We start from the raw sequence: 19,521 nt of genomic DNA on the forward strand, positions 1-19,521 counted from the left end.
GAGAGGGCGGGGGAGGAAGAGGCTGGGCAGGCCTCAGAGGTGGCGGGTTAGGGGTTGAGGTTTCCTCCTCCTGCTAGTGCAAGCATGGATGAAGTTGCGCTGTTTCCTCGGGGATTCCTGAGAGTCTTTCCTTTATTAGAATCTCTCTTCCTTCTTTAAAGAAGAAATTCTCTCATTAGCAAATGAAAGAATATTTGTTTTAAAAAAAGCGCTTAGCACAGTGCGCGCCATATAAATGCTTATTTCCTCCCCTTCTCCCTCTTTCCCCGCCTTTTTCGGGCCTCTTGTAAAAAGAATTCTTTCTTAATTTCACTCATGGGGACGTCCCCCCTTTCGACTTCGTAGGGTTCAGGTGCCCTTAGCTCGCTTGCTAGACTCCCGGCTGTGACCGGCAGGGGGCGCCGTCGGGGGAGGCGCGGCGCTCTCCTCTAGCCAGAGGGCCTCTCTTCTCCCCTCTCCTCCCGGGGTCTAGCTCCCTGCGCTCCCCGCCGCCGGAAGTGGGAGGTGCTGCGCGCGGCCCGGCTCCCGACCCCTCCCCCTCCCCCTTCCTCGGGACCCCCCTCCCCCCTCCCCCCGGCCGTGCGCTCCACCCGCTCAGGTGCGTCCCTGGCCCCCAGCCCTAGACCCCAGACCTTCTCCCCTTTCCCCCCCAACCCCGCCCTGTCCCCGTGGCCGCGCGGCCGGCCCTGGGAGAGAGCGCGGTGGGAAGTGGGGCGGGGGGAGGGCGAGCCATGGGGAGGGGGCGCCCGGGCGGGGCGGGAGGGGTTGTGACGGGGCTGGAGGGGGCCCAGCTTGGGTGGGGGGGCTGGGAGGGAGCCGGGTTTGGGCAGAGGGGGCCCTGACCGGGATGGACGCCGGGGCGGGGGGAGGGGGGGTGGGCGTGCGGGCCTGCTCGGGGCCGGGGCCGTGGGGGGAGGGGGGCGCAGTGCACGTCGTGGGCAGCGGACTGCGGGGGTGGATGTGGGGAAGTGTGGGGGGGAGAGCTGGGTGAGTAGACTCCCTTTAGCCTTGTGGCTGTGCGTGCAGTATTCCATCACCCTTCTTTGTCTCCTCTCTGCACCCCACCTTCCTCAGCCTCTCCCCTTGGGGACACATTCCGAAGGGTGGGGTGGGGAGGGGCGGGGCATGCAATGCCATGCAAAGCCGATCCTCGCCCCCACACCCGGCCCCCAAAGTGCAGCACCCTCCTGCCCCAAGTACCCGTAGGTCACCTTCCCCTCCCTTTCACTTTCCATTCCTTTGGGCTTGCCTGGATTCGGTGTCTTTCAGGACCAACTGAGGGGGTACCCAGGCTTTCCTCTCCCCAAACTTTATTTTGTATATGGATGCTCTGGCTCTTTAATAGCGATAATCTTAACCCTGGTTAGTTAACCTTTTGCTTTGGGCCAGGAACTGAAAGAAGCTCTCCCCGGGGAATAGATGATACTCTCACTTATGTAGCAAAGGAAACGGAGGCATAGGATATCCCAGAGCAAATCAGTGACAAATCATCACCCTATCTCGTCAAGAACCTGGGAGGCCCAAGTACCTTTGTCAAAACAAAACAAAAACTCTTACTGTCCCCAAAGTTATATTCTGTTCCTTATTCCGTGTCTCAGAGGTAACTATGAATCTGAGGGATGAAGGAAAAGCTTTCTTGCCAGTGGTTTCCACATATCTGTTTGGTAGTAGTGTTACCTGCTTTCTCATTTGAGGTATTTGTCACCAGTGCCTGACAAGTAGTAGGTGCTATATACATGTTTATTTCCTTTATAGCCTTTGATACTCATGTGGTAATTCAAGAGTCTTAAGTGGGTGCACCACTCCACTGTGCTCTTTGACATTACCCCAAAACAGAAACAAAAAACCTCCCTGGAATTAATGGAAAGATAAAGATAATCATGCATATGTGTTTACACATCCATATAACACCTGTAACGGTGTTATAGCTTTTACATATGCATGAGTGTATATGTACATGTATAACATGGCTTGCAAGCTATATGTAATATGTGTACATATATACATTATATGTGTCCAGACCTATTTGTGTATATTGTACACATGTCTGTGCACATAAGAATGCACATATGTGCAAGTATATAGTTTCATTCAAATTGAAAAATAATGGATTTTAATTATTAAAAATATTGAATACAGGGGCGGCTAGGTGGCGCAGTGGATAGAGCACCGGCCCTGGAGTCAGGAGTACCTGAGTTCAAATCTGGCCTCAGACACTTAACACTTACTAGCTGTGTGAGCCTGGGCAAGTCACTTAACCCCAATTGCCTCACTAAAAAAAAAAAAGAAAAATACTGAATACAAAGAATTGGGCCAGTAGGCTACAGAAAAGGGGGTAGTTCTCAAGGACTACACTTTGAGAGCCATTGTTTTATATTTTGATTTTAAATTAATGCATTTTTACATGTTTTAAACAAAATTACTATAAAGAGTCCCATATTTCTGATATAAATAATGGCAAATACTGAAGAGTAGGTATTTACTGGAGTCAATCCAGTGACCAGTAATACTCTGAAATAGAAGAGCCTTTTAGAACTAACCCTTCTTTTCCCCTGTTTCTCTGGGATATTTCTAATTTGTGAACATTTTGAATGGGAGAGATAAATTTGTTTCAATGCTTTGATACTTGCAGCCTGGGATTTGTTTCTGAATGCAGAGAGCATGATGGCTTCTGAACTAAGCAGTGATTCGGCCTCTGCTCTTGCTTCTCAAGAAACTGCTTCTGCCTCCTGTGGTTCTAACACAGAGGAAGGTCTCCCTGATGGTCTCAGGTAACGTGTGGGTAGTTGTTGGAAAGTTGCAAATGGGTGCTTAAAAATATTTGCTAAATTCTTGGGAAAAGTTTAATGCTCTTTCTTCTGATGAATATTCTTGGTCTTAATGGACAGATTCATATACTTTGTGAGATGCTCAAACTGAATCTGAAATGAAAGAATTTTACTCTTTTAGTTCCTTTTGATCCTATTCTTACTGCCAATTCATCTCCTCTAAGAAACCTCTAATTAGCCCTACTGTGGTTTAACTTTGCATTTTCCTAATCTGTAAAAAACATCATCCTATTTATTAACTTTCACTGGTTCATTTTTTTTTTTAGTATTCTCTTACTGTTTCACATATGATATAAGTTTTGTCCTTCCAACTTAAGTTCCTTGTGGGTAGTGACTGCATCTTCTTCGGCTTACAATAGAATCATAGAGTTACAGAACTTGAGGATGGAAGAGATTATCTAGTCCAACCTCTATGCAAGTTCTTAATGGCATTTACAACATCCCCAACAAGTGGTTATTCAGTCTCCACTTGAACACCCATTCCATTTTTAGAAAATTGTTCACTAACTTAGAATCTGCTTCCCTATACTGTCTATCTGATGGTCCTACTTCTGCCCTTCCAGGCCAACCATGATTCCTCTTCCACAGTTCCATCCTTCTCATAGTGTTTATTAATCAGTTACAGCTTGTTGAATGAATTTATTAGTAGATAATGTTAGTGAATTCATTAGTACATAAAGAATTTATTTCACCCATGGAAACACATTAAAGTAAAATAGAATTACCTGGATTTCCTGATTTGTGGTTCCTTTTATAAATAAAATAAATTAATCTATGTAGTAGCATGGGGTGAATGGGATTGAATTTAACAGATTCTTTTTCAAGATTGTGATGGAGAGAAAATTATGGGAAGCCACAGTAATTTTAACTTGTATTTTCAACAGCCCAAGAGATACATCTGTGCAGGAAAACAAGAGCTTGTCTCTGTTGATAGGATCTAGCGACCAAGTGATAACCAAGGAGAATAGCAGAGATGTTAGTTTGGAACATGCAAAAATGAATCCTGGTTCATCAGCAGGTGACATGTTACCAACCACAGAGGACCATGTGACCTTAGGAGGCGACTTGGAATCCACAGCTCTTGATCTTCCTGGAAATGGTTCTATAGACAGTCAGACTTTGTCCCTGGGTAATGAAGCTTGTCAGTCTGATTTGGAGGATTTGACCACTATAGCAAGAGGAGAGGAACACATACACTCTGGTGATAGCCTGCAGCCACCTTCTCTGTACTTTGAGGCAGAGTGCCCTGTGAACCATCAGAATGCCTCCAGAGATTGTTCAGAAGAGGAAATACAAGCTTCTGCTCCACTGGAAGGTAGCGAAGATACAGGCCTGGATTACCGACCTCCACCAAATGGGGAGAATGGGGTTTCAGGAGACAGAGCTGGTCAGGATGTGGATCAGGATGGCTCATCCTTGAAGCTCTCTCAGAACATTGCTGTGCAGGTCAAGTGTCAGGTTTCAAATGTCAAAACCAGAACTTGGGGATATTGTTGAGGGTGGGGACAGTTTCTCATATCTGATGGAGAACATACTGTGCCATTCTTTGTGGGTTGCTGTTACAAAGATGTCTAGCATTACTTCTATATAGCTCCATCCTTTTGCTAAGTAAACAGTGTTTAGACTGATGTAATTAGCAACTTTATGCCCTAGAATTAATTCTTCACACTGTTTAATTGACATGTATGGAGTTTTATGTCCCTCATAGTAAGAATTGTTCATTTAGGATTCAGGTTTGCTCATGTTTCTCCTTGTGCTAAAGATCTTTATTTATCTATACCTACGCCCTTGAAAGTATAGTGCGCCTTGCCTGGTAGTGTTATTTCTTCTAGGAACTAGAGTGCTTTATCAGAGGAGGAAATAGATTCTAGTAAACCCAGTTACCATCTCCAGCTTTTAGACTCATCTTTCAGTCTATTGCTGGGTCTTTGCTTGAGGCTGTTTTCAAGGATGATTGTTTATTATAGTATCCACCTTGTTTCCCTTACTCCATAATTGACAGAAGGAATAGCAAAGGGTTGGCTCCTTAGGGGTGTCAGGGGCACTCTGTGATGGAGGGAAGAATATCAGTCTTGGAGCAATTTTACTACTTTAAAGTGTCTCCAAACGGCTCTGAATGTGATTACTTTTCCCTTTGCAGACTGACTTCAAGACTGCTGATTTGGAGGTGAATACAGATCAGGATATTGAAAAGAATTTGGTAGGTATTTGCATGGTGATCATGAAGCTCACTGATTAGGAGTCATGGAATCTTAGAGATTTAGAAAGGTTCTTTAAGAGCTTCTAGTGTCGTCTTTCACATAGATCTAGAATTCCTTACAATATCTTTGACAGGTAGTCATCCAGTCTTATTGCTTGAGTATTTCCATTGATAGGAAGTTAACCATTTCACATATCTGCCCATTTTACTTTGAATAGCTCAGATTTTTAAAAAACTCTTTCTTAACGTTTTGATGAGATTTTTTTATTATGTAACTTTTCACTTAGTACTTCCCTTTTGAGGCAGCTAAAGGGGCAGAAGGACAGTATGCTGGACTTGGAAGCAGGAAGAACTTAGTTTGAATCCTGATACTTATTAGCTGTGTGACCCTAGGCAAGTCACTTAATCTCTCTCTGTCAGTGTCAGTTTCCTCATCTGTAAAATGAAGATAAAAATAACACCAATTTCATAGTGTTGTTGTGAGGATCAAAGTATCTTGTCAGCCTCAAAGTTCTATGTAAATGTTAGCTTTTATTAGTATTAAACAGAATGTCTAATTCTTTGTCCACATGATAGCCTTTGAAATATATGAAAACATATATGAAGAAGTGATTTATTGGCCTTCCCTGTATACATTCTAGTATGCCATTGTCTTTAAATGCGGTGCCCAGAATGGAATCTGGCATTCTAGTTGTGGGTTAATCAGTGTAGACTGCAGTGGAAATACTATCTTGTTTGGGGCATTATTCTTCTGGTAATGTAGGCTAAGTATAATAGCCATGTGACCTAGTTTGTATTGAGTTTGTAGTCAGATAAAATTCTTCAGTCTTTTTTCACCTAAGTTGCTTTTGTCTCCATCCTGTGCTTTTGTCATTGATTTTTTGAGCCTAGGCAGAAGACTGCATTCATTTGTACTATATTTTATCAGTGATCACCTTGCTTCGCAAAAACCCCAACCCCCAAATATATGTTCATTTGAGTGTATCTTTGTTGTAATGAAAGAAGGCTGTTAATGCAGACATCTTGGGGTCAGAGAGAGAGCCTTCAGGGCAAGGTATATGAATGAAGTCGGGGTCAGGTACAAAGACTAAAAGCAAGTAGTTTGAGATGGGAAAGTGGAATGATTTGGGGAAGTTGAAGTTTCTATGAGGGCAGATGGAAACAATGATATGAGGTAACTGGAAAAAGTAGGAAAAAGGTTTGAAAATGGAGAAACAGTCTCTGTAGGGTATTTGTCTAGCTAGATGAAAAAAACTTGGAGAAGAGAAACTTTTACCATAAAGCAGTGCTAGGTGAAATGTTGGGGAGCGTGGGTGGGTAAAGAAAGGATAGATTCAACCTGAAACTCAGGTGGACCTGGTGCTTGACAAGAAAGGATGTCGAAGTTCAGGGTAAAGGAATAAACTGGCCAACCAGCAGTGAAATGTGGTGTTATCACAAAGTGATGGCAAGTCAAGGCAGATTAGTTCTGAGGTTATGTCCCTACATCAAAGGGTGGTTGTGCCGAAAGTGATTCCTCAGCTGTGGTGTAAATGTAAGTTATTGTTATTACCTCTAACTTACCTGTGATCAAGTTGATATGAAATAGCTCCTTTCACCCTACCTGACTGCTGTCCTGAAGACTCACCATGGAGAATAGGGAGCTAGAGAGAAGTAAAAAGGGAAAGCCTGAAGAAGAGAAACTCTTGATCCCTTGGGTGGTGGTAGTAAAGTTAGCAGAGATAGAATTCCTTTGTTTATTTGGAGGTATCCTGGCTCCATTTCATCACTCAGCCCAAGGTAATTAGCTTGGCCTGATGTTATACTTTCTTGGAGAGGCTGTTGTTTTTGCTTTGGTGATGAGGTATTTTCACTTGTAGAGGTTTTAAACATGCCTTATGTTACATTCCTTTCCTAACAAACCAGCCCAGTTTGAATGTGTACTGTTAATGCTGTTTGAGTCTAAATTTTACATGGTGACCGTATGCTAAGTGCTTTCAGAAACCATTAACTTGAGCCTTTTTAGTAAAGATGCAGAACCTCCTTGAAAGGTGAGTAACACTGTCCTTGATTTGTTGATAAAGGTAGAAAATTTGAGGTGAGTCATGAAGGCACTGGCAGAATTGAGCCATGGTCTTTTAGAGACTTGGATGCCTAATCATTCAATGAGGAGTTTTTTCCTTTTTTGAAAAGTTTTCTAGACAATCCAACAGAATGGAGTATAACAGAAAGGAATCCTTCCCAGGCTCTTTGTCCCTTCTCTGGGGATTCTCTAAAGGGCTCACCAGTCTTCCTTCTTGGGATGTATTTGGTTAGAATGTAAGCTCTCTGAGGGCAGGAACTATTTTGTTGTTTGTCTTTGTGTCCTCGACGCTTAGTGCATTTGCTTAGTACATAGTGGGCATTTAATATGTGCTTTTGTTAAATTGAATTGAGGCTGTTTGTTCTTTGGTGTTGCACCTTTTGTCCTTCTCTCTTTTGGAAAGTCAACTTTCCTCGTTCAGTGAATAAATAATATAAAACCCCACCACCTTTCCTCCTATGGTCACTGCCAGGATAAAATGATGACAGAAAGGACACTGCTGAAGGAGCGGTACCAGGAAGTATTGGACAAGCAGAGGCAGGTGGAGAATCAACTTCAGGTGCAGCTAAAGCAATTACAGCAGCGAAGAGAAGAAGAGATGAAGAGTCATCAGGTATTCCAGCATGTAGGCTTGTTTTAGCCTCTGATCAGACTTTGCTTTTGTTTTTTTCTCAGTGGAAATGAGGAGAGATATAAATACCTTAGCAAAACACTTAAAACCTTTTTGGAGTGTTCTTTCTGGCTGCACTCTTCTCTCACATATATGTGTTGAGTGGAGATAATCTTTGAGCCAAACGTCAAAAAGTTACCTCCTGTATTGTATGATTGTTAAAACCTTAGGAGATATTAAAGGCCATCCAGGATGTGACCATCAAACGACAGGAAACAAAGAAGAAGATAGAGAAGGAAAAGAAGGAGTTTCTTCAGAAGGAGCAGGACCTGAAAGCTGAAATTGAGAAGCTCTGTGAGAAGAACAGAAGGTAATTCATTCTGTTAAGAATAAAGGAAAACCCTTTGGGATCTGCAGATCCATTGAGCTGGTGCCACTTATGGTCTTACTGGTTTCTAAGTCAATAGCAGAGGTATGTTACACCAGTAAGTTAAGAAGAAGAGTAACTAAGGATATTTAAACAAAGGCTTAATAACCACTTGTCAGGGTTGTTGTAGAATGGATCGTGCCTTTGGCTGGGGTCAGATTGAATGAGCTTCAAGGTCTGTTCCAGCTCTAAGATTCTGTAATTTCATGAGGCTATGTATTTTCCGAGTATAAAATAACCTGTGAGAGACTTACATTTGACATAAACTCTTTAAGTTAGTGCTGTCTTTTTTATTATAGTGAGTGGTTTTCACGTATAATTAAGATTTTTACTTCTTATTACAGTGTTGGAAGTCTCACTTGGTTTTTCAGTGGGATTTTCCCTAAGTACTACTCTACTATCTTCCTCTGTTCTTTTAAGTATAGGGCTTTTTTCTCAAATGAAAAAAATAAAGTCTTTCTGCTTATTAACTCATCCTGTTATTGGTATAGTTTATGTGTAGGGATTGTCTTCATTTGTGTGAACTATGGTCACGAGGCTCTAGGTTGCTATTCCGAAATGCAGCCATTTCTTTGAAGGAATGTTATGATCTTCAACATGTCTTGTTTGTTACTGACTCTTGACTTTTGCTCATACTGTTCCTTTTGTCTGGAACGTTCTTTTCCCTCCTCTTCTGCCTGTGCAGATCTTAATTGTCTGACAAGATCCGTCCTCAGGAATCACCCTTTCTATGAACCTTTCCCCTCTCAAATTAGTCTACTATAGTTTTACTCTTTTCTGGACTCATATTTGTTCTTGTCCCTACTTTTATTACTAGTTAACCTTTCATGTATTTATATTTTGTCTCTTCATGGAGATTTAAAGTTTCTTTTGTTATACTCCACAGTACCTCGTTAGAGGATTGTGTTCTTAGATTGCAATCAGATATTTGTTGTGTGACTATAGAGCTACATGCAGCAAGTACTTTTTGGGGAGCTTTGAACAAACACCTTAATTCCTTGGTGCTCATTCCTTCTAAATAGGAATCATGGCATTGTTCCTTTCCTATCTGAAATGGATATTTTGAGGTTGAATAATATTAAAAAGAAAGCTGTAAAGTTCTTGAACTGTTTGGAGTAAGGTACCAGGTAAACACATCTGAAATGGATATACACACACTCTCTCAAATAGGAGAAATACTGACTTTTGTCATGTATCTACATTTCCCTTGGAAAACCTTTCTAGTTGGCATGGAGAGTATCTTGTGGCTGTTTACTCTGGGGGCAGTTTCTGGCTTGAGTTGCTTCCTAGGTTGGATCCTTCAAGGTTGTTGCTAGTATCAGAAAGGTGAGGCCACTACCACATTATCCTTGGGGTAGGGCTGCATTCCAAGCTTCCTGACTTTGACAGTAAAACTCAGAGAAAGGCAATGAATAGTACTTTCTCATATGAGATGCTGAACTTGTATTTTGAGTGATCCATCAATTGATCCATGTTTCTGTCTGAAACTCAGGATGGGTAGCAGAAATACTGCAATGCCAATCAGTTCATTTTGCTTTTATGTTGCATTCTTTGTTCTTGATGCATATTAGAGTGATAATAGCTTGTTTACAAAGCACTTTACACAATTTTCTTATTTGGTCCTAACCACAGTCTTGTGAGGTAGGTAATACAATTATTATTGTCCTCATTTCCTTATCCTAGATGAGGAAACTATCTCAGGTTTAGTGACTTGCCCACACAACCAGGAAGTAGGTCAGGGATTTGAAATCAAGTGTACTGACACCAAATTCAGTGCTTAGGTAGGGATGCTGGTGCATTTCATATATGGAAATACTGCCTTACCAGGTGATCTGGGATATAATTTTGTATAAATTATTTTGGAAAAATCCATTTCTCCTGAATAGAAAATAAAGTGATGGTTAAGGCCTTTATGGAAACTCACCTGCTTCTCTATTTAGCTGGTATACTCTCAGGTTAGTATTTGAAAATTAAAGGCTTATCAAGAAATTAAGGCTTATTAGATAGAAAGCATTGTGGGAAATGAAAAAAGTGTCAGTATAAGGTCCTCCCCTTCATGCAATTAATTGTCTTCTTGGTGAGCAATCCATATGTAAAAAATTAACTAACAATAAATACAAAGGAGCATATAAATTTTGCTAATGAGCAATAAATACTGCCAAAGATTGAAATCAGAGAAAGGAAAAACCTCTTTCTGTTAGTGTGATCAAAGAGTGATTTGTGGAAGAGGTAGCACTTGAGCTTTGCCTGGGAAGAAAGGTGGGTGGGATTTAGTTAGGGTGAATTTCTGGTCTGAGGAATAGTTTGGGTAAAAATATGTGCTCGGTATGTTTGAGGTACAGTAAATGATGACTGACCAGGCTGGAGTAGAGAGTTCATGTTGGGAGGGAGTAGAGTATAAGATTGGAAGGATGGATAGATTGGGGCCAGGTTGTGGAAGACCTTAATCTGTGGACTTTCTCTTTTTAGTAATGAGGAGCCTTTGGAAATTGTTGGGCGATGGAGTAATGTAATGAAAGTGGCGTTTTAGGAAGATTAATTTGGCTGCTGTGTGTAGGATAAATTGGATAAATGTAACTAAGTGAGGGGATAACATCCTGAACTAGGGTTGTAGCTATAGGAATGGGAAATAGGGGAGAGACTTTATGAAGAAATAATCAAGGGGCAGCTAGATGGTGCAGTGGATAGAGCACCGGCCCTGGAGTCAGGAGTACCCGAGTTCAAATCCGGCCTCAGATGCTTGACACTTACTATCTGTGTGACCCTGGGCAAGTCACTTAACCCCAATTGCCTCACACACAAAAAAACAAAACAAAACAAAAAAAAGAAATAATCAATAGAGTCTGGTGACTCATTGGATATAGGAAGCAAGGAAAAGAACAAAGCTAGAGATGAAAGTCTTGAGGTTCTGAATGTGAGTGATTGAGAATACTGCTGCAGTTGTTGAAAATTAAGAAGTCAGGAGGGGTAGTCAGTTTGTGGGATGATATGGTTTGGCTTTTGACATGTTAAGTTTGAGGTGACAGTATAACATCCAAGTGTGTGGTGCAGTGAAAACAGACCTTGACTTTCAGAAGACCCAGCTTCAAATTCCAGTTCTTGCTAAGTCATGTAACCTTTCTGGGCTTGTTTTCTTATCTGCAAATGTGACGGTTGGGCTAGATGAACTCTGTGGTGCCTTCCATCTCTTGGGTGGAGGAGTAGGGAGAGGAGGGAGGGATATACTTTGAGGAATGCTTACATGAGGTAGGGGATGGAAGAGAGAAAAACAATAGTTAGCTGAGAGGACAAGGAGGGTAGGGCAGTGTCACACAGGCCAAGGAAGGTGAGTGTCAGGAAGACAGTGGCTAAGAGTGGCAAATGGTTGCTGAGAAGTCAAGGACAATAGAGATGGAGGAAGAAGGTTGTGGGTGACATCAAGAGTACAATTTCAGTGGAGTGGTAATATGGAAGCCATATTACATGGAGATTAAAGAGAGAATGGGTAATAAGTAAATAGAGGCAGCAGGTGTGGGCCATTCATTTGGAAAGTCTGACAAAAGGAAGATGAGAAATAGTATAGTTACCTTAGGAGGACATCAGGATCATGTGAAGCATTTTTTTGTTTTTTTGAGGTAGAAGAGACCTAAGCATATTGAAAGCAGAGGAGTCTAAAGTAAAATATTGGGCAGTGCATTGAGAAAGCAGATCTGGGTTCTAATCCTGGCCCCTGACTCACTGTTGAGTATAACACAAATCATGTTAACATCAATTTCCCATTCTGTTAAATGAGAATATTACTTGACCTAATAAAAATGTGGTAAGGATATATGTAAAAATCCTTTTAAAAAAAGTTTCATAATTTAATATTGAGTAACAAACAAAAAAATTAAACTTCCTTGGTAACTATTTACATTTGATTTGCTTTAACTCAATAACATATACCTTGAGTCAATCTAAGTCCCCATAATGATTCTTTCTTCATATTTGTATTCATTTTTATATGGCCACATTAGTATATACTCTGGTCTTCTGGTTTTGCTTTTTTAAAATTTACATTATTTAAACACAATCTTTCTAGATTTCTTTGTATTTCTTATATTCGTAGTCTTAATTGCATTGTGGTATCCCTTTACATGCATGTTCCACAGTCTAATCATTGCCTTATTGATGGACAATTAGGTTGCATCTAGTTTTTTGTAATTGCAAGTAATATTGCTATGGAAATACCCGAATATTGGTTTTTTCATTTTGATTTTGGTAATACTTCCATAGCATATTTCAAATGATGGAATTATTGGGTCAGATATGATTATTTTTGCATCTTGTAAAATTTCTTTGAAGAAAGCTGTTTTAGGGTTTAAAAAAAAATTGTAGCATTGTTATTAGAACATCTAGCTAGCAAGCCATACTTATGGAACACGTATAGGTCCTGAACATTTGAACCGTTAGTAATCCTAATGGTTCAACAGAACTGCTTCCTTTACTTATATTGGCAGATTTTTCCCATTGGAATGAGGCAGAAAGTATTTTTCTAATTTTAGTAGTGTGAGGGCATTGTATTCCCTGAGCCTAAACATAGTGAGAAGGGAAAAGGGATGGAACAAGCATTTATTAAGCACCTACTATGTGCCAGGCACTCTGCTATTCACTTTACAAACATTTCATTGAATCCTCACAACAATCATGGAAGGTAGGTGCTATTATTATCCTCATTTTACAGTTGAGGAAATTGAGGCAGACAGTGGTTAAATGACTTGCCCAGAGTCACGCAGCTACTGAGTGACTGAGGCTGAATTTCAACTTAGGTTTTCTTGATTCCAAGCCCAGTGCTCTATCGACTGCATCTCCTAGTCATCTCTGAAACAGTAGATGTTTAATAAGTTTATTAAACGATAAATTTAATAAATGCTTGCTGTTCGAATGAAGTAGTAGTGTGATACTTAGGTTGATAGGTTTTTGCTAGATAAGAGGCAGCAAGACTTAGTAGAAAGAGTATTAGAAATGAAGTCACAAGACCTGGGTTCAAATTTTGGTTCTGCTACTTAATACCTTGAGCAAATTACTTCTTCTCGTTGGGTTTCGGTTTGCTCACTTGTAAAATGAAAGGATTGGACTTGATAATCTCTCTAACCCTACCTTTCATTCAGTAAGCATTTATTAAGTGCCTGCTGTGTGCTAGGCACTGTGCTTAGGCTCAGGGGATACAAAAACAGTGCAAAAACCCCAGGAGATGTCTGCGGTGCTTTTGAGGACATCATTGAAAGCAGCTCTATCATGCTGTACTAGATAACCTCTAAATTCTCTTCCAATGCCTAAATCTGTGCTAGTCTATTTTTCTCTTAAATGTGGTGCCATTGTCAGAAAAAATAATGGATTAGAGGGATTGTTGCTCTAACTCATCCTTAAGTTTTATGTACAAGAGAATTCTGATGGCACCTGCTAGTTTTCCCCTAGTATCTGAGTGGTGGAGAATATAGCAGGGGGAGGAAATAGAACTGTTATGTTGTAGATCCACGATTGAGAAAGATCACCCTGTTCTAGAGAGGCAAAGGACAAAGGGGACAGCTGCCTTTCCAGCTAGCCAGGTCACTCAAGTCAACCCCAGCTGTCAGCAGAATGACTGATTTCCCAGGCAAATCTTTGAGTAGTCCCTGAGAAAGACAGAATGGGAGATGAGGGATTTGGGCAAAAGCAGTAATGTGTGAAAGAGGAAAAGGCTGCTGAAACTTCAGGAAGTGAATTGGTCTCTCTCTCTCTCACACATGCAGGTTACTGGAAAATCAGGAGGAGAAGGAGAATAAAATTGTTTCTCTAATCGCAGAACAGGCTGAGGAAAAGTAGGACTATTTCTCTTAAGATCATTTTCATCCCTCTTCCCCATTTTTACCTTTAAAAAATGAAATGTAATTTGTAATTTAAATGTTCACCTCACTTTCTTCTCCCTTGATCTGAGTAATCTTGCTACTCCTGGCCATTATTATCCTGTTTTGAGTCAAATATAATACAGGAAGATGCCCTTTCTGCATCCATTCTTCATTGATGCCGTCAGCCATATGAGTGTGCCACCATCTATGCAACAAGGAGGGAGGGAAATAATGGGAATGGAAGACACATGGAGATAGTTAGGAAAATGGGGTGGCGAAAATAAAATAGCCAATATCTGGTAGCAGGTAAGCAGTTGTTTCCTGACAGGTAAGTGTTAGTGTACATACCTCCCTTAGTTTCCAGTGCTTCGCTACCACAAAAAAAGCTTCTGTAAATATTTTTGTACTCAAAGGACATTTTCCTCTTTGATTGCCTCAAGATATAGGATTAGTAGTGGCGTTGTGTGCTACTGCATATAACCCTACATGTCAGTTTCCATAGGTGAGGCAAGTTGGGAACCCTTAGACTCTCTAATAAGTAAGTCTGAGTCTTCCTAATTCTGGCTTATTTAAATTTGGGACACGGTTGGACTTCTTTTGATGGCTCTGCCTCCTAAATACAACTCTTAGCAAGTGGAGCTGATTAGACGCTGTGTGTTTAGTTCTTCCTGGAATTTCAAATGTAGGACCATGTCACAATCGTAGAGTACTTTAAGCATCATCTCTCTAAAACAGTTCGCTTGCTTTAGAGTAAGGCTCTATTGTTCAGGATCGCCTTCTAACTTTATCTTGGACCAACTCTGGGTCTGATTTTTGCTCTGCTGACCCCATCAAGCTGTACCCCATCAATCTTGTGCTTTGTTGTTGTTGTTGTCATCCTTCAGGGAGCTATGGGAGATGGAGCTGGACAAGCTCAAGAATCAGGATGGTGAGATCAACCGAAACATTATGGAGGAAACTGAACGAGCCTGGAAAGCTGAGGTAGGGAGGGGCTGCTGTCTCTGGAAACCGGGGTTGGTGTGGAAGTCTATAAATGTCTGCTTGTCTGTCCAAAGATAATCCCACGTGGATGCAAGTTAATAAGACTTTTTGTGGTTTCCTTAGATCTTATCACTAGAAAGTCGGAAAGAACTGCTGGTATTAAAGCTGGAAGAAGCAGAGAAGGAGGCAGAGCTGCATCTGACCTATATCAAGTGAGCCACTTTCCTGGGGCCTGGAACTCTGAGGTCTGAAGTTCAAGTGTAGGCCTTTACTTCACTGTCTCTCTGAAACCCTACACTGCCGAGTTCAGTTCTACACTCTCAGACTTTTGATACTGTAATTTCCAGTTGTGCATTGAACTTCCCAAATAGGTAGGCTTAAATTTCTGGAGATTAACTTCTGATATTCAGTCACCTGCTGCCCAGGCATTTGGAGCACCCCCGTAGAATAGTGTGAGGCAGAAAAGCCCTATTCTTTTGTTGGGAAATTCTTACTTTGAATGTAGAACTAGAAGATGTATGATTTACAGTGGGCCAAGGAACTCAGAACTTGATTGCTCTGCAACTTCTCTGTAGTACCTCAATTTTATAATCCCTTTTTCTTCTCAAGACCCACTAGTCTAACTCTTTGTTTTGCTGTCTTAAAGAGTGAGGTCAGAGCTTCTTTCTCTAACTGTAACTTCTTGTTGCTTTTTGGAAAGGTCAACACCTCCAGCATTGGAAACAATTCGTTCCAAGCAGGAGTGGGAGACAAGATTGAATAGAGTTCGGATAATGAAGGAGAGCGTTCGGGTAAGCCCAATGAAAAGCTGCAAATCTGAGCAGAGAAGAATTTTTGTAGTGTGGGCAATTTATGGACAGTCTCATTGATGTATACACATACACATAAGAGTGTTGTTGAAGTTTCACAGAATTATGTTATCTGAGATTTCAAAGGGACCAGGATGGCTATCTAGTCCAGAAAACCACCTAATACAGAAATCTTTTCTGTATCTTTTTTTTGGGGGGGGGGGGCGGGGCAATGAGGGTTAAATGACTTGCCCAGGGTCATACAGTAAGTGTCAAGTGTCTGAGGCCAGATTTGAACTCAGGTCCTCCTGACTCCAGGGCTGGTGCTTTATCCACTGAGCCACCTAGCTGCCCTTTCTGTATCATTCTTGACAGATGGTCCTTTATCTTAGTTTAATAAGTTATCATTTTAAAAAACATTTTAAGATTCACAAAGCTCTTCACAGCTATCTTATTTTATCCTCACAATAACTCTAGGAGTTGTGATATTATTATCCTCATTTTATAGAAGAAGAAACTGAGGCAGAGAAAGTTTAAATGACTTCTCCAGGATCACAGAGTTAGTTAGTAAGTGTCTGAGGTTGGATTTGAACCAAGGTCTTCCTGACTACAGGTCCAGCATTCTTTCCACTATGCCACCTACCTGCTATTTAGACACTTTCAGTGACAGGGAGCTCACTACTTTGAGAAACAGCCTGTTCTGTTTTTTGTTGTTTCAAGTTCATTCTACCACATTCCCATCGCCTTCCTTATCCAAAATGAAGCTAATGTGCCTCTTTCAGTTCACTGCTGCAGGGTAATTTCTTAATCTCTCTTTTCTAGGACCAATTTAATAACCATATCCAACTGGTGAGGAATGGGGCAAAGCTGAGTAGTCTTCCACAGATCCCTACCCCTACTCTGCCCCCACCCCCTTCAGAGGTGAGTAGCTTGGCAATGGAGAAGCTGCTTCTCTGTGCGGTGGCCAATTTAATAGCTATCCAATGATTTCTGCTGCCATTTCCTAAATTGTCTTTTTTCTTTCTCTTCTCTCTCTTACTCTGCAGACAGACTTCATGCTTCAGGTGTTTTCACCTAATCCTTCCCTGGCTCCTCGAATGCCTTTTTCCATTGGGCAGGTTACCATGCCCATGGTCATGCCCAGTGCAGACCCTCGTGCACTGTCCTTCCCAATGCTGAACCCTGCTATCTCAAGGCCCAACCAGCCCTCCCCACCTCTACCTGTCACCCATGGGAGAAACAGTCCTGGCTTGGCTTCTCTTGTTGGCCCCCATGGTCCGCATGTGTCCCCTGCTACCTCCCTCCCACCTCCACCGGGCTTGGGTGGTGTTAAGGCTCCCACTGAATCTCACCGACCCCAGCCAGTGGACAAACTAGAAAAGATCCTGGAGAAGCTTCTGGCTCGGTTTCCACAGTGCAACAAGTAAGTGTCTTAAAAAAGATTAACACCAGGGCAGCTGGGTGGTGCAGTGGATAGAGCACCAGCCCTGAATTCAGGAGGACCTGAATTCAAATCTGGCCTCAGACCCATGACACTTACTAGCTAAGTGACCTTGAGCAAGTCACTTGACCCCAATTGCCTCACCCCCCCAAAAAAAAAGATTAATACCCCGAGAGATATGTTGGGGTGCAGGTATAAGAGGAAGACCCATGGGAGTTCCCACAGATAGGGAATGATAGCTTCATCCCTGCAACCCTTTCCCTCCTTAGGGCACAGATGACCAATATCCTTCAGCAGATCAAGACAGCACGAACCACCATGGCAGGACTGACGATGGAGGAGCTGATCCAGCTGGTGGCCGCACGACTGGCAGAGCAGGAGCGCTTGGCAGCGAGTGCTCAGGTGAGGCTGGCTCCTCGGGGGAGAGCTCAGTCCCAGAAAGTTTGTACAAAGCATTTAGGAGGGAAGAGGTGTTGTTCTAGGGATGCATAATCTGCTGTCTTATTTTGCTAGTCTGAAAAATGCTGTGGCTCCTTTTCCAAAAATGCTTAGTTTGCTAAAAACTTCCCTGTTTCTAATTTTTATTTTTTGCCTCCAGCCCCTTGGTCGGATCCGAGCTCCCTTGTTTCCTGCTCCCTTGGCTCAGATAAACACTCCCATGTTCCTGCCCTCTGCTCAGGTGTCTTATCCTGGGAGGCCTTCACATGTAAGAATATATTTCCTTGAAAGCTAGGATACAAGCAGGTTTAGTGGGTTGTGAGATGGGGAAAAGCATAGAGTTCTTGCCTCAGGACCTGAGTTAGAACATGGAAAATGGAAAGGCTATCCAGGCAGTGGTCTGCATGGGTGTGGTATTGGAAAGGTTTGGTTTTAGAGAAGAGGGGGCATGGATGTGGGATCGTGGGCACAGAGGAAAGGAGTGATCCTGTGCCATACAAGCACCACTTTAAAGCAGGCCTCTCTTTGTCCTGTAGGCTCCATCTGCCTGCAAGCTGTGTCTTATGTGCCAGAAGATCGTTCAGCCCAGTGAGCTCCATCCCATGGCCTGTGCCCATGTGTTGCATAAGGAGGTAGATGCTATATATCCTTTTTATCCCTTCTTTACCTTCCTTTACCCAGCTGGCTGCCACAGCCACAAACCATACAACAGTGTGGGTCTTTGCCCTTAGCTTAGCCTAGATTTGTTTTGCTGAGGAACCTTAAATGGGCAGAATGGAATGAATCTGATCCCAGACTTAGAACTCTGTTAATAAGATGGGTCACTGGTTACTCAAAACAGATTTTCTCTGACAATCCAGTTGTTCTTCATTCTCACTACATCACTAGGCAGAGGCAAGAATACTTACCAGAACTGTCTGACTTGTGGGAGCAACAGAATAAAATCTGAACCTTTCCCACAAAGGCTTTGGAGGGAATGAATAAGAACCCATCTCTGCACGTGAAGGGATCATGATATGGAGCCAATCATATTGGGTATATATCAGTAGCATTCTCAGATTGTTGAAATTTAGTATTTTCTCTATAATGAGGACCTACTTACTTGCTCCAGAGCTGGTCTTTCTGAGCTTATTCCAGGACTCTATTCACACTGTCAGAACTTGTGGTCTAGTATCTATCCCTTACCCTTTATTGCTAGTCATCTCAAGCCTCAGTGGCACTATACCTGCTCCTCCTGCTCCCCCTCCCCTGGCCCCCAACAGCAAACAACTCTTAACCTTGAGGCTTCTCTTTCTCCTTTCCAGTGTATCAAATTCTGGGCCCAGACCAACACAAATGACACTTGTCCCTTTTGTCCAACTCTCAAGTGATGGACCTGGCTGGAAAGGAAGAAGAGGAGAGACAGATATGAACAGGAAGGAGAGGGTTCAAGATTCTAGAGCTCTATATTTATACAGCAGTGTGTACTCATGCCATGTACATTTTTATTATATAGGTAATGTGTGTATAGAAAGTCTGTATGCAAACATTCATAAATGAAAGTATGTATATTATGCAGAATTTTCCGTTCCCCCTGGTCTTGCGGTTTCCCGTGGTGGTACAAGTCATAGGAAAAATAGTATGCACTATAGCATTGAAATGATGGTATTCTTGCCCAGAGTTATTTTCAAATACAGTATAACAGACATGACCTAGGAAACTGCTCTTGCTGTCTGAACACCTTACTTTGTTTTAGCTCAGCCTGCAGCTTCATTTCCTTAAGTCTCATCCAATCTTGTAGGATTGAATCCTGGTGTTTGCTTGGCTGTCTGACCAGATGCCTAACTCACTAGAAAACTCAACAAGTTTCTGCATCATCCTAGACAAAATGAGACTTTATAGAGAAAGAAATGTAATGCAA

The 19,521-nt window shown here is 42.0% G+C and overlaps 1 protein-coding gene across 3 annotated transcripts; it reads left to right on the forward strand.

Annotated features, from left to right (window-relative positions):
* Nucleotides 1–503: 503 nt before the first annotated feature.
* Nucleotides 504–19,174, forward strand: RNF214 (ring finger protein 214). 3 transcript variants are annotated; one of them, XM_043995527.1, is made up of 16 exons: nucleotides 504–598; nucleotides 2,633–2,771; nucleotides 3,713–4,274; nucleotides 4,969–5,028; nucleotides 7,563–7,703; nucleotides 7,931–8,070; nucleotides 13,878–13,946; nucleotides 14,858–14,954; nucleotides 15,078–15,166; nucleotides 15,655–15,745; nucleotides 16,565–16,663; nucleotides 16,789–17,165; nucleotides 17,453–17,585; nucleotides 17,782–17,889; nucleotides 18,158–18,253; nucleotides 18,926–19,174. In XM_043995527.1, exons 2-16 carry the CDS (start codon nucleotides 2,662–2,664, stop codon nucleotides 18,989–18,991), a joined length of 2,238 nt encoding a protein of 745 aa, XP_043851462.1. In that variant the 5' UTR covers nucleotides 504–598; nucleotides 2,633–2,661; the 3' UTR covers nucleotides 18,992–19,174. The 3 variants fall into 3 exon arrangements, with proteins under 3 accessions (XP_043851462.1, XP_043851463.1, XP_043851464.1); XM_043995528.1 differs by lacking the exon at nucleotides 13,878–13,946; XM_043995529.1 differs by lacking the exon at nucleotides 504–598 and having other exon boundaries at nucleotides 2,636–2,771; nucleotides 3,763–4,274.
* Nucleotides 19,175–19,521: the final 347 nt, after the last annotated feature.

This window comes from Dromiciops gliroides, chromosome 3 (assembly GCF_019393635.1).
Source record: "Dromiciops gliroides isolate mDroGli1 chromosome 3, mDroGli1.pri, whole genome shotgun sequence".
In the NCBI taxonomy this organism is placed as follows: domain Eukaryota; kingdom Metazoa; phylum Chordata; class Mammalia; order Microbiotheria; family Microbiotheriidae; genus Dromiciops; species Dromiciops gliroides.

Bases quoted from the DNA above. Each gene is read 5' to 3' on its own strand.
- RNF214 (XM_043995527.1), top strand. From the start codon at position 2,662: ATGATGGCTTCTGAACTAAGCAGTGATTCGGCCTCTGCTCTTGCTTCT. The intron at 16,664-16,788 runs GTGAGTAGCTTG...CTTACTCTGCAG, and splicing joins TGCCCCCACCCCCTTCAGAG to ACAGACTTCATGCTTCAGGT. The intron at 18,254-18,925 runs GTAGATGCTATA...TCTCCTTTCCAG, and splicing joins CCCATGTGTTGCATAAGGAG to TGTATCAAATTCTGGGCCCA.